This window comes from Bactrocera tryoni, chromosome 2 (genome assembly GCF_016617805.1).
Source record: "Bactrocera tryoni isolate S06 chromosome 2, CSIRO_BtryS06_freeze2, whole genome shotgun sequence".
Classification (NCBI taxonomy): Eukaryota; Metazoa; Arthropoda; class Insecta; order Diptera; family Tephritidae; genus Bactrocera; species Bactrocera tryoni.
Window position 1 is genome coordinate 41,147,683 of NC_052500.1, and position 14,581 is coordinate 41,162,263.

The window sequence follows — 14,581 nt, forward strand, 5'->3', positions numbered from 1 at the left end:
GATAGTTGTCAGTGAAAACTCATCGAAAACACATATTGTCGGTCCGAACGACTTAGATTCCACAACATACTAATGTGTTTTCAAAATATTTTCAATGTCGGTCCGAACATAGTATAATAGCGCTTTCTTTTCGCGACAAAAACATAGATAACTTGATCAGAATCTCTTTTCTTGATCTCTCGCTTGTCAGCTGGCAGGGCACCCTGATCTGTTTTCTGAGCTGGCAAGAAAACACAATCAGGGTGCCGTCAATCAGCAGTTAGTGAAAAAGGCGGGATGCCAGAAGAGCAGCGCTATAATTACTTAACGAAATTAGTGTGAAATGCAATTTCATTGAACTTTCCGAACATATTTTTGCAAAATAAATGTTTATGTAAATTAATTCATGATTTTGCATTTTAGCATTCATATATGTTTGCATTTTCAAAGTGTTTAATTTAGTGTTTTGTATAATTTATTAATTACCCAGGCCAAAGTTTTTCAGCAGTGGCATCATTGGCAAATGTTATAAAAAATGCGAGTTTTGACAGCTCTCTCTCGAACCAAAGAGTCTCGTATCAAGTTATCTATGACAAAAATGTTGCCGTATTATGCCGGAATTACATGTGCAGATATTCTGCATGCAGATCTGCACTATTTTTTCCAGCCAAAACACATGTGCAGTAAATTTTGACAATCAGCTGATTGCAATAAATAATTGAAATTGAAATTTAAAAATTTTAAAATGGAAGTGGAAAGAAAAAAAGATTGCAACAATTGCTTTTACTTCTAGTTGCCAAAAAGAAATTAATTAATATTTTTAGCTTGTGCGCGATAAGTGATAAAAAAACACGGGTGTGGACGATTCCTATATATGCGGAAAATGAGAGAGAGCTGCATGGTTTTTTCAATAATTTATTCATCTATATAAAAAACAATGATTCATATCAGTTCCAAAAGGCTATTCGGACGCAAGTGGATCAATTTAAGCTTCTTCTAAGCTTAATTGAAAGGCGTATAGCAAAACAGTTTCATATACGTCATCCAATACCAGCAGAATGTCGCCTGGCAATAACATTAGTGTAAGTACATTTTGTTTGTACATTTTAGAATAAATAAATAAATACATATGTTCATCAACTCTTACAATAGATATTTGGCCCATGGAGTTTGCCGCCAGATGTTGGCTTGGGCTTTTCGAGTAGGAGTATCAACAATTGGCAAAATTTTATTGGAAACACCCGCAGCCATTTGGGATAAACTTTCAGGAATATACTTGGCGCAACCAAATGAACATGAGTGGAGGGAAATAGCCGATTCATTTTACATCAAGACAGGAATGCCTCATGTTGTAGGAGCTGTTGACGGCAAACATGTCCAAATCAAGTGTCCGCGAAAATCCGGGTCACTGTATTTTAAGCTTACGGAAGCCAAAGTGATGGCGGAGTGTTAAAAATCAGTGGTTTTGGAAATAGAGTATTAAACGGAGCAATGAACCTACCAGAAGCAGAAATCTTCCACGTAGTGCGATAAAATTCCCATTTTATTATGTGGGAGATGCTGCTTTTCCGTTGACAAAACATTTGTTTAGGCCATGTCCGGGAAAGTGTTTGGAAGCAAACAAAGACCACTTCAATAAATGTTTATCCAAAGCGCGGGTTACAATTGAAAATACGTTTGGCATTTTAGTGGCTAGATGGCGAGTTCTCAAGACAAGTGGAGACAATTTGTAGCGCCATTACATCAGAGTACGATATTATCAAGCGTTAACGCAAGACGAAGTGATTTTGATACCCGAGATCTTCTTAAAAATTATCTCTTCTTTAATAAATAAGTAAATAATTCAATAAATGTATTATAAAATAAATATGTCGATTCTACGTAACCTGTATGGATTTGTATTCCTCAAAATTGTTTGCGCTAAAATAACAAAAACAACAACTACAAAATAAATAAATAACTTTGTACTTTTTTATATATTTGAAATGAATGGGCTTTTATTTGAAATGATAAATATTATAAAAGATGTTAATGAAAAACTTATTTTCTACGATTCACAAAAAATTGGTGGAATGTTTGAGAAATTTGGAGTTGTAACTCCGACATTTCCAGGCTATTTAAATTAGCTTAGGAAATTAGCAAGGCTTTCAAAAAAAAAAAATTGAATTGCGGATCTCTCCGTGCCACCGACCAATATTTCCTCGGCTAACGACGTCACTCTTTGAAAGTCTCTATTCGAGCTTTCAAGTAATTCCTCAATTTTACGTTTCCGTCCAGTCTGTGTCTGTGTGTGCGTCTGCGGTGATTGAGAAAAGATATTTAAATTGACACTGCTGCAGGCAGATTCAGATTTCTGTCGTTACGGTGCCATAATAGCCTTGTGTGCTGAAAATGCATATATAATAAATAATACAATTATACAAATAAAACAAGATTATACAAAACCTACTTCAAGTTGTCCATTTCAACGTCCTTTAAAAACTTTAGGCTCTCTATACACTTCCCCTTTTTGTGTGGCGAATGCACGCCGCTTTCTGATGGTCTCTTTTTTAAGTCTTTGTAAAATTTATCTCGTAGGGTCCGCCAACGGGCCCTTAGCTTCTCACCCAAAAACATTCAAAACATGAATAAATATAAATTTTCTGTTAGGTTATAAAATTAAAGATTTACCTGGAATATGCAATTTCTGCGATAGCTCCTGAAATTTGGCGTCCCTCAGGTAGCTATTTTTATAATTCCTATGACGTTTGTCATATAGGAACCGGTTTTCGCTAACATTTATCTTTATTATATCTTTTGTTTATTTTCACTGAACAGCTGAGCGCAATTTAAAATGTTGCCGGACTTTGCTCAAAAATTAATTATTTCAATGTTGTTAGCACTGCCTCTGTGCAGAGAAATTCAAATTTCACATGCCGTGCAGATCTGCATTGAGGTGCAGAATTTGAACTGTCAAATCAGTACAAATTTTTTTTCTGCACGCAGAATTCTGCACATGTAATTCCGGAATTATATGACAACTTTGTGCAAATGTTCCATTACACCCGAAAAATATTCAATATCTTAAATTATAAAAGAACAAAAGTGGCAATTTTTATAATTCAGCTGTTGCATTGCTTTCGTTCATAATTAGTACGTACAAAATAATAAATATTTAAACTGCATAGAGCAGTATGAATTCGACATTGGAGGTTACGAAGAACAGTTGATTTTTCAATCAATTATTACTGACTGTCACTTATTGTAGGGTGATTTTATAATAAATACGATAGTTTTGTGATCTTTGTTTAACAATTCAATAATGAAACCAAAAGATTTTTTGCAGTAATTTTGGTTCCAATAGGAATAACATTATTAATCTTTAGTAGTTAATTTTTGATTGTAGGTATTAAATTTTCGGTAAAGTATAATTCTTTCCTGATGAAAACTTTTTTAGCGTGTAATCAGTAGTGAAAGCTATTTTGAATTTAAGGAGTAATCGATAGCTAACTGACTTGACTATTTTTACGTGTTTAAATGTTAGGCTTTTTTATTATCAATGTGTTTTATCGCATATTATAGTCTCGTGTTTGCCGGAGGTTCACGTGAGAACTGGTTTTAATTTTGTTGTTCAATTTGAAACAAGACGTTTTGATATAAATATAAGACAATTTTACATCATAATGGGTAATCAGCATGGAAAGAATGAACAAAAGTTGCCCTTTACAGCCGATCAGATAAAAGTATTGGAAGCCTCTTTTCGAGCGTGTGGAATACATTCGGAAAAATTACAAAAAGAGAAGTTATTGGTAAAGAGTAACATAAGATGATAAATAAATTATCAGATTATTTATAAGCATAATTAATAAAAGGGTTAAGCTACTAAAAACCGGGATTGCTTTCTAAAAAAGCCTATACTTGAGGTAAGAAACCCCAAGCCCTTTAGTTTCAAACTTAAATTTATCATTGTAGGCGAAGTTTATTAAAATATTGGAGGAAAGGTATAATAAAGATTTTTAGTAGGTCATGGACTTTAAGACATGGGCTCATCTTCATCTTCCCCCCCGCGTGTTTCCACGGCGGAGTACATATGTATATACTTATGAATGTGAATATTTGTGAATAATCTTCCACATCAAGAATATATCATACTAATGTCATGAATATACAGTATATATTAACATGTAGGGATTTATGAATATATACATATGTATGTATGCGCATACAAACTTCATTTAACTCTTGATAAACCCCGGGCAACGAAATAAGTTCGCTCAGATATGAATGTGATAATTAACGATTTTTTTTATAAACAAATTTTTTTTTTTTAGGTTTGTACGGATAGAGGTTTTCCTTCAGAACCAGGAAATTTTATATATAAAGTTACCGCTGACTTGTGGTTTTTGAGATAGTATTTGCATTTATAGTTCAAAGATTCAAACATTTAAGATGCATGTTTCTCCGATTTGTAATGAATTTTACACTTACATATATCGGGTGATTTTTTAAGAGCTTGATAACTTTTTTTTAAAAAAAATCGCATAAAATTTGCAAAATCTCATCGGTTCTTTATTTGAAACGTTAGATTGGTTCATGACATTTACTTTTTGAAGATAATTTCATTTAAATGTTGACCGCGGCTGCGTCTTAGGTGGTCCATTCGGAAAGTCCAATTTTGCGCAACTTTTTCGAGCATTTCGGCCGGAATAGCCCGAATTTCTTCGGAAATGTTGTCTTCCAAAGCTGGAATAGTTGCTGGCTTATTTCTGTAGACTTTAGACTTGACGTAGCCCCACAAAAAATAGTCTAAAGGCGTTAAATCGCATGATCTTGGTGGCCAACTGCCCATGCATCCCGAAAAATGCACTGTTTGGTGTGGTTTGTACGCTGGTGGAATCATTGGACCGTATTTTTTCAAAGATGCTGTTGGACGCAACGTTACGGTGAATGGCGATCGCTATCGTTCGATGCTAACAAACTTTTGTTGCCAAAAATGGAAGAACTGAACTTGGTTGACATGTGGTTTCAACAAGATGGCGCTACATGCCACACAGCTCGCGATTCTATGGCCATTTTGAGGGAAAACTTCGGAGAACAATTCATCTCAAGAAATGGACCCGTAAGTTGGCCACCAAGATCATGCGATTTAACGCCTTTAGACTATTTTTGTGGGGCTACGTCAAGTCTAAAGTCTACAGAAATAAGCCAGCAACTATTCCAGCTTTGGAAGACAACATTTCCGAAGAAATTCGGGCTATTCCGGCCGAAATGCTCGAAAAAGTTGCCCAAAATTGGACTTTCCGAATGGACCACCTAAGACGCAGCCGCGGTCAACATTTAAATGAAATTATCTTCAAAAAGTAAATGTCATGAACCAATCTAACGTTTCAAATAAAGAACCGATGAGATTTTGCAAATTTTATGCGTTTTTTTTAAAAAAAAGTTATCAAGCTCTTAAAAAATCACCCGATATTTTTAACTTTTATATCCACTAACATTTCACTAATTCATCTGTAACCATTTTTTTTAATTAAGTAATGCAAAAATAACTTTAATTCGATATTTATTTTTTGTTTAATTATTTTTGTTCCGACAGCGACATGATCATGAACAAAAGGATTACATTTTAACTAATCAGTTTTACCTTTTGTACATATTTTACAAAAAAACCAAAAAAAAAAATAATAATAAAACAACCCTAATAACAGGAAGTAAATAACAACAATTATTTTCCCGTATTGAATTGCTTTCTGTTTTGGTGCGCTTCGGCCGCGCTTCAAATATATATCTCTGATCGGGTCAACACCTGAGCTTCTTCAGTTCTTTTGCGTTGAACTCATTTTTACGTTGGAGGCCTTTGGCCCGTCATGATTTCGATTACTTCGGCGGTCGGGTAAAAACAAATGAATTTCGGTTTATAAGTATGTGCTGATAGCGGGTTTTCCTTAGAGGAACAATATGCAAAAATTATGTTGCTAGCACTTATTTTTTTGAAAATTTTCCCGGTTAAAAATTCATAAATTTGTATTAATAACATGGTCGCAATATTTCACTAAAATTTTTCACTTTGTATATATAAATATACACTTTAAACTTTGAAATAAGTTCCCATTTTTTTATTTTGTTATTTTTTAGCTAAATTAATTAATTTTAAAATCACCTTGGCACATTCATCGTTGAAAAGTTTAGATTGTTTATAATTATGAGGAAAACGGGTGTGGCCACATTTTAAACACCAAACAACGCTCTAAAAAAATAACTCTTCTCGAGCCAATACCAGGGTTGACTGAAGCACTTTCGCGTTGAACTCCTTTCTCTGTTGGCGGCCTTCGGCCGCGCTCTAAAAAAATAACCCTGGACGAGCCAATACACGAGGTGGCAGAAGTACTTTTGCGAAGTACTCCTTAAAAAAATAATCCGGACGTACCAATACCCGAGGTAACCCAAGTGTTTTATTCAGGGGTTTTGTGGAATCTGATAGTTGTCGGAAACAGAATTGAAACCGATCAAAAAAAGGAGTAGGTGCCATGAATTCAGATATTATTGGTTTGATATTCAAAACAGAATTTGTATCGGTTTTGGGTGATAAGGAAACAAATTTTATCGGTTTTGCTATCAGAAACAAAGCAAGATATTTTCTTATTTCGAATAATCTATCTTTATTTCTATAGGGGAAAACATAAGCATAAAACATGAAATGTCTTAATTATTGAGTTTTTGGAAAAAAATCCGGATATTTAAAATATTAGATTTGCTAAACGTAATTTAACACTCAAATGCGTCTTTATTCATTCAATAAATGCTATCTCTTAAAATCTTTCTTTAATTCGATTGCTTTCAAACGTATTCATTAGCTAGTGTTGTCACATTAGTAAACAGCTGGTTCAAATATTGGTTTTGCGTATGCTCGAAAAGACGAAAATCCAAACAGATTCTGTGGCACCATTGAAAATCGGATTTGGTTTGCAATTCTGACAGCGGGTAAAGTTTAGTATACCGTCCCACGGTTTCAGGTTTAAAAGCGGTATGGTTGGATAGGGCTAATGCTCCAGATTAAGAAAACTTATAGTTTTCGAGATATTTGCATTGAAAGTTGAAAATTTCGCAAATTTAATTTTGCAATTTCTCAATTTATACTAACTTTTTCTTTCATATTATGCACTTTTTATACAATTACACTTCACTAAAATATTTCTACATATTGATTTTATATTTATTATTTAGATATTTGCTTAAAATAAGCATTTTATTTTTTACACAAATTTCACTACATGCAAATAAATGAAACACGAGGTTTGGTTTAAATTATTTTTATTTCCCAACTATGTAGGGCAGCCGTTCGCGACGATCGAGTTATTACATCTTTCGGCGATCTAACCCCGTGTGGATCGGTAAGTGTTAATTTGTGTTTGTCGTTACTAGAGCAATGCCTTGCAGCAGGGTTGCTCCGTATCCTCCTGACTCGCGCTGGCATTGAGTCCAACCCGGGCCCGGAGGAATTTTTCTGCTGCGTATGCGCAAAACGGCTCCATCCAAGCTCCACCTCGGTCAGGTGCAACACATGCAATGGATGGAGCCATCTTAAGACCTGTTCAGGCCTTAAGACACATAGGGAGTGGACCACGCGTTACGTGGCCCCATGTTGCCTGCGCAATACTGCGACCCAAGCCTCCACGGTTGTGCAATCCGCACATAGTTCGCGCGCCGCGCCGCTACCCAATCCGAGTGGCCAACAGAGGACCTCTACGGTCCCTAGGAGCTCAATCAGGCAACATAGCTCCCCCTCTGACTTGTCCCCCCCCCAAACCTCATCCCGCTCCAATCCTCGTGCGAGAACCAACCAGCAGCTCTTGGTCCCTCGCACTGTCTGTTCCGTGTGTCAGACCGTCATACGTCGGAACGTGGCATCCGTCAAGTGCAACTCTTGTACTGGCTGGTGTCACTTTTCGGCGTGTTCCGGCCTGCGCACCACACGTGAGTGGAGTGACTCATACGTTGCCTCATGCTGCAGGAGTCTGCCCCCGCAACTCACAACAGTGGCGTCGCCTATTAACACCCCAGCGCCACAACCGCCCCTGCGGGTACTACAGCTGCAACAACTTCCACCCACACGTCACTCCCTCACCCCCAGGATCACCCACGGACACCCGCGACAAACTCGACTACTTCAATTTAACTGCAACCGCCTCCAGAGTAAGATCGAGGAGATAGTTGCACTTATGAATCGGGAACGTCTATCGATAGCTGCGGTCCAAGAAACCAAGTTAAACAGCCGCTCAGATCTTCTGAGTTGTGCAGGTTTCAACGTTATACGTAAAGATCACGAGCGAGATAATGGTGGTGGCCTAGCTTTCATATTGCACAACACCGTGCAGTATCGTCTAATCGATGTAGACATCGACCCCAGGGATACTATCCTAGAATGTCAGGGTATAGCTATCCGGTCAGGCGATGTCGAGCTCGAAATATTTAATATATACATCCCTCCAGTTATATGTTGCCCAACAGGATATCACCCGAACATAGGTGCGCTACTTCGTGGTGAAAACCGTTTGGTACTAGGCGACTTTAACGCGCAGCACGATCTTTGACATTCCTGCCTGTCAAATGATCGTAGGGGGATGGAGCTGGCGGAACAGATTGACGATTCGACATTCTGCACAATGAACGACGAAGCCCCCACCAGAGTTATGGGCACCTGTAATAGCTCGCCTGATATTACCATTGCTAGCGGTGGTCTGATAAACAGCATAACCTGGCGACCTATGCTAACTCTCGCATCAGATAATCTGCCCATAATTATTTCGATCGAGAAGCCTCCCGAGTTTGTTTCTGTGGACAACCGCACCTACTTTAACTTTAACAAAGCTAATTGGGTCGGCTTCACAGAATTTGCTGAGAGCACCTTCAAAGCTCTACCCATTCCTATGGACGTATGCGTTGGCGAACGTCAATTCCGCAAGGTGATGGCAGCAGCTACCGCTCGCTTCATCCCGGCTGGAAGAATCGCGGAAATCCGCCCTAATTTCCCAGCCGAAGCAGCCGTTTTAGCTAATGAGCGCGACACCTTACGCCATGCCGATCCCGGGGATCCCCGAATAAGGGATCTCAATTTGGAGATTCGGCGAATGGTAAACCAACATAAGCGGACGAAATGGATAGAGCACCTGAAGTCCTGTAACCTCTCCACCGGAGTGAGTAAGCTTTGGGCTACTGTCAAAGCTCTGTCTAACCCGAAGAGACATGACGACCGAGTTGAAGTTCAATTCAATGGTCATGCCTCTTCGGACTCGAAGAAGTGCGCGAGCTATTTTAGCCGGCAATTTACACTGCACCCTTCGATAGACAAAGCTAAACGATGTGTTACAGCAAAAAAGCAAAATCATCTAAATCCATTGGCCCTGATGGAATCAACATGCTAATGCTAAAGCATCTAGGCTCGACGGAAGTAGGATATCTCACCAAGGTCCTCAATCTGTCGCTGACCACTCTTCAAATACCCGATGTGTGGAAAGTCGGAAGAGTGGTCCCACACTGAACCCTGGGAAACCCGCCAACAAAGGGGAGTCCTATCGTCCGATAACTCAACTTTCCCCAGTAGAGAAGACACTTGAGGCCTTGCTACTCCCGACTTTCACTCACCACCTGAGCCTAGCCAGCCACCAGCATGGATTCCGAAAAGTGCACAGCACCACCACAGCACTTAGCGTCATAAACGCCCAGATAGTTCGTGGCCTCAACCAGAAACCACCCTGCGAAAGAACGATCCTCGTAGCGTTGGACCTGTCAAAAGCTTTTGACACGGTCAATCACACAACGCTACTGCAGGACATCGAAATTGGTCAAATACGCTCCCTCCAGGGCTAAAGAGGTGGACCATGAACTATCTTAGCGGTCGCCAGTCATCCGTACTATTTCGAGGTAAAACATCTAAACTGAGAAGAATTAAACAGGGGGTTCCGCAGGGTGGTGTCCTCTCCCCACTACTGTTTAACTTCTACATCTCGAAACTCCCACAACCACCAGAAGGAGTTTCCATAACCTCGTACGCTGATGACTGCACGATATTGGCGTCGGGCAATGGAATCGATGGCATGTGTTCGAAGGTAAACAGCTACCTCTCCGACCTTTCTCGTTTCCTCACTGCACGAAATCTCACACTTTCCCCCACCAAATCCACAGCGACCATATTCACAAACTGGACGAAGGAGTATAGACTTGAGCTTAACATTGCAGTCGACGGCGTCAAAATTGCGACTGTCAACTATCCTAAGATTTTAGGTGTAACATTCGACAGTCTATGCTCCTTCTCTCCTCAGGAGAGAACAAAATCCTCAAGTCGCTAGCCGGCAGCACATGTGAAAAAGACAAAGAAACGTTGTTGGCAACATACAAGGCAATCGGCCGGCCGGTCCTCAATTACGCAGCCCCCATATGGTCGCCTGGATGCAGTGGTACGCAGATGAGGAAACTACAGACCTGTCAGAACACTGCACTCCGGACCACTACAGGATGTCTTTTGATGTCTCCCATTGAACACCTACACAGTGAGACGCTTATGCTCCCACTGACCGCCATTCACAGCGGAGCCATCAACACCTTCACCGACTCCCTTCCCGTGAATGGCGTTCTTGGAGTCAAACCACCACCCATCGCAGACGAAGAGCTCCAGCTGCCGCGAGAAACGCGTGTGACCCTTGCGCAACTTCGTTCTGGATACTGTAGCAGGTTAAACTCCTACTTATCCAGAATAGACCCTGACATACCCGACGTATGTCCTGCATGAAACGAGTCTCCGCATGATACTGACCACCTCTTTGCATGCCCCACAAACCCCACCCATCTAATACCTTCCTCCCTTTGGTCCGACCCCGTCGAAACAGCACGTTTCTTGGGCCTACCATTAGATGACATCGACGACAACACAAATGACATTTACCATCCCAACGGGGATTGAATTTCCGTTAAAACAACAACATCGAGTTACTACAACGAACTTTTCGGTGCTGCAACTGGATACCTAACACCTATCAAATCTACTTGCCATCACCTCACTGCCGCATGACTCCATAATGTTGATTCGGCAACTCCCATGGTTTGAGACTGTTGGTGTCGTTTGCTACTGGCAAGCGTTTCCGTTGTTATGTCATGTTGCAATAATAACGTTGCGCTTTCGGCGCTTGTTGATTAGGGGCTAGTAAGGCAATAACAAAAAAGGCAGTTGTAGATGCTATTAGCCATCTAGACGATTGAGCTTTCACAAAGTTCATCAATGATGCGATGTGTCTTAGGTTTTTTTTGGTTAAAATTGTGCAAGTACGGAAGCGATAATAATGTTGTATGATTGGTCAGGTTTAAAAATTGAGCAGGCGCGGCTTCTGGATAAGTACATATGTATCATCTTCCGCCAGTTAGTGTAAGTAGTACCATTAATAGTCACATTTTCTGTAAACTTATTAACAAACGTTCCATTCAACGTTATTGCATCAGAATTTCCTTCATGAACTTCCACCACTTTATCGTTTATAACGATCAGGCCGTTGTTAATTTCCTCTTTTGGTTCGATGTGATCTTTTGTAACAGTTTGACAGTATGTGGGCTTTTGGCTTAGTAGATTCAAAATACAAGAACTATTTCTACTTGACATTTGACAAAATATGGTTGACATTGAATTTTTACAGTTAACAAGCTGTTGATATTTACTATTACATTTTGATATTGTATTATTTTCTACCATAATTATTTTAGAATTTTTTACAACTGGCTTGATTCGTATTTTCTTATAATTTTGTTCAACTATTGGATATTTAATTATAAAATAAATGTTATTATTATCTTGTAAAATTTTCAATTTAGAGACTGTTAGTAAATCGCTTACTGTTATATTTGTAGAGTGCTGGTTGATTAGTAAATTCCTAACTTCATCGCTATTTAACAAGATTGGATTTATTAACTGTATCTTACCCAAAATGATTGAATATATGGCTGATTTCTATTTCGTCTATCAATGCTCTATTTCTTGCTGATATCAATTCAAATAAGTTTTCAGTGTCACGTTGATGCACTTTTGTAGAGCTAATTGTTTTATTTATAGTGTCAGTTAATTGATTTATCTTTACTTGTAATTGGCTATTGATATAGATCTGTTCGTCATTCGCTTCAATTAAAGATTCTGTCCGTGTTTGGAGTTGGTTAAAGTATCGAAATCGGGAGTTCCCGCTATATATTTGAGAGCGGTGCCTAAAAGGTTAATACTACTAGAGTGTCGGTAGTGAATTCTTAGTGAGTCCAGTAATCGTAAAATGCGGTCTATGTCCAGTTGCAATGTTTTTCGTATGTGGGATTTTGGAAAGTTGTCCAGAAGGTCATACGTTTGTTCGGCAATGTTTTCATAATTAGTTAAGTTTATGTGGTGAATTAAGTGCATGTATTGACGGTAGATAGCAACGTCTCCCTCCGATATTGGTACGTATATTGAATTAGTGTAATTTAAAATTTCCAACCGTGCTAATGCAGTAAACATCAGGGTCAGGAGCAGAGATCGGCATGCGCTGCTGTTTCTCTGACTTTAAGCCTACTTACATTAAAAGAAGTGGATGACTGAACGCCAGCGCAAAGCATGCAGTGCAAGCGCACACCACCACCGCATGTGACGATCAATTTAAGCTCGCATATACATATTGACTTCGGCAAAGAAGTGTTTCAAGTGTTACGCACGAGACAAGCAGACACTTTGTTTCACTTGTTGCCGAAGGCATAAGACACTGCGTTTAGCTTATTGCCGAAGGCATGACACTTTATTTCACTGTTTTTTACTGTAACAACAATTGAACAATTCAAAGTGTCATGCCTTCGGCAATGAGCTAAACGCAGTGTCTTATACCTTCGGCAACAAGTCAAACAAAGTGTCTGCTTGTTTCGTGCGTAACACTTGAAACACTTCTTTGCCGAAGTCAATATGTTATGCGCACTCCTCGCTTTGCGCTGGTGTTCTTTCATCCACTTCTTTCTCTTTAGCATCACACGTATCAGTCAATGCAGTGTTCAGTCGCAGAAACAAGAAGTATTGACTAAGTGTACAATAATTGCGGCCACCGCATGCAGATCTCTGGTCAGGAGCAGCTTCATATCCAAATAAGTTGTCCCTGAAGTTCTATTCTTGCTTCACAAAATCTCCTTGATGCTGGGTTGCAGTATTTCTCTTTCCACTGGAATCGCTTTGAATTCGATTAATAGTTTCTGCTAGCTTGCACTGTTTTTTCTTCACATGAATATTTTTGAAATTAAAGTTTCACAAAATAGCTTTTTATTTTTTTGATTTCAAATAAACGGTTTTGTTTTTTATTCTTTCAGTTTCACATAAATAGTTTTTTATTTTTGATTTTAAATAAACGATTTTGTTTTTTATTCTTTCTGTTTCACATAAATAGATTTTTATTTTTTGATTTCAAATAAACGGTTTTGTTTTTTATTCTTTCAGTTTCACATAAATAGCTTTTTTGTTCAAAATGTGAATTTTATTTTAACTTCACGTAAAGAGTTGTTTGTTCAAAATGTGAGTTTTATTTTAACTTCACGCAAATAGTGTTTTTGTTCAAACTGCGAATTTTATTTTAACTTCACGTAAATAGATTTTTTGTTTAAAATACTAATTTTATTTTAACTTCACGTAAACAGATATTTTATTGAAAATGCGAATTTTATTTTAACTTCACGTAAATAGCTTTTTTGTTCAAAATGGGTTCGAACCCACGGCCGCAATGGTTTATCCTTTATAAGGACTTTTTTCGCGTGGCCCCACGTTAGGCGCCAGTAAATAAAACACGAGGTTTGGTTTAAATTATTTTTATTTCCCTACTATGTAGGGCAGCCGTTCGCGACGATCGAGTTATTACAACTAACTTTTCGGTGCTGCACCTGAATACCTAACACCTATCAAATCTACTTGCCATCACAAACCAACCATTGTTTAAAACATCCAAAAATCACTTTCTTCCATTTACTGAACGATCAAAACACAAATCTGTCTAAATGAATTCAGTTATGTGTTATATTCAGCTTTCAAAAATTTGCATTTGCAATTTGAACAAGTCACAAGGTTTCAGGTGCTCTTGAGCGCGAACTGGTTGTAGATTGTACAGTCGTGGTGTCGAATAGTGTGTGCAGGCTAGAGTAGGTTGTAGTGAAAGTAGTAGCCTAGGTTTTTTTGTTTTAAGGCCGCCTACATAACTTATTTAAAATAAGTAAGGAAAGGTTGGGGTGAGTGTAACAAAACATTAAACATTATCGCAATTTAAGAAGCTCTAAATGTGATGCTACATAGTTTAAGTTTTGTTCACCTAACGGTTGTTTGTATCATCTAAAACTGATCGAGATAGGTATGGAATTATACTCTTATACTTCTCTTAACCGGACAAAAATTCAGGAACCAAGTTTTACTTTGCGTTTTCAGAACAAATTCCCTTCTAACAATCGGACGCTCTAATGACCGGACGCGGACACTTTTTTTCACTACTTTTTATTTTCATTGCCTGTCTTAAGCGGACGTGGACCAAAACGGACAAGAAACTTGAATTACTGAACGAAAGTGTAAAGTAAACAGTAAAAACAGTGATAAGCGGTC

At 38.5% G+C, this 14,581-nt stretch overlaps 1 protein-coding gene and 1 long non-coding RNA gene across 2 annotated transcripts in view; both read left to right on the forward strand.

Annotated features, from left to right (window-relative positions):
• Window positions 1–1,016: 1,016 nt before the first annotated feature.
• Window positions 1,017–1,212, forward strand: LOC120767213. The gene is made up of 2 exons (XR_005704670.1): window positions 1,017–1,061; window positions 1,132–1,212. It is a non-coding gene; the product is annotated as an uncharacterized LOC120767213 (long non-coding RNA).
• A 2,245-nt stretch (window positions 1,213–3,457) lies between these two features.
• The window catches only part of LOC120767397 (MTOR-associated protein MEAK7), a 107,129-nt gene continuing 96,005 nt past the window's right edge, over window positions 3,458–14,581 (forward strand). The window contains exon 1 of the mRNA XM_040093433.1: window positions 3,458–3,767. Coding sequence (XP_039949367.1) covers window positions 3,642–3,767 — 126 coding nt within the window. The 5' untranslated portion in view covers window positions 3,458–3,641. The remainder of the gene's footprint in view (window positions 3,768–14,581) is intronic.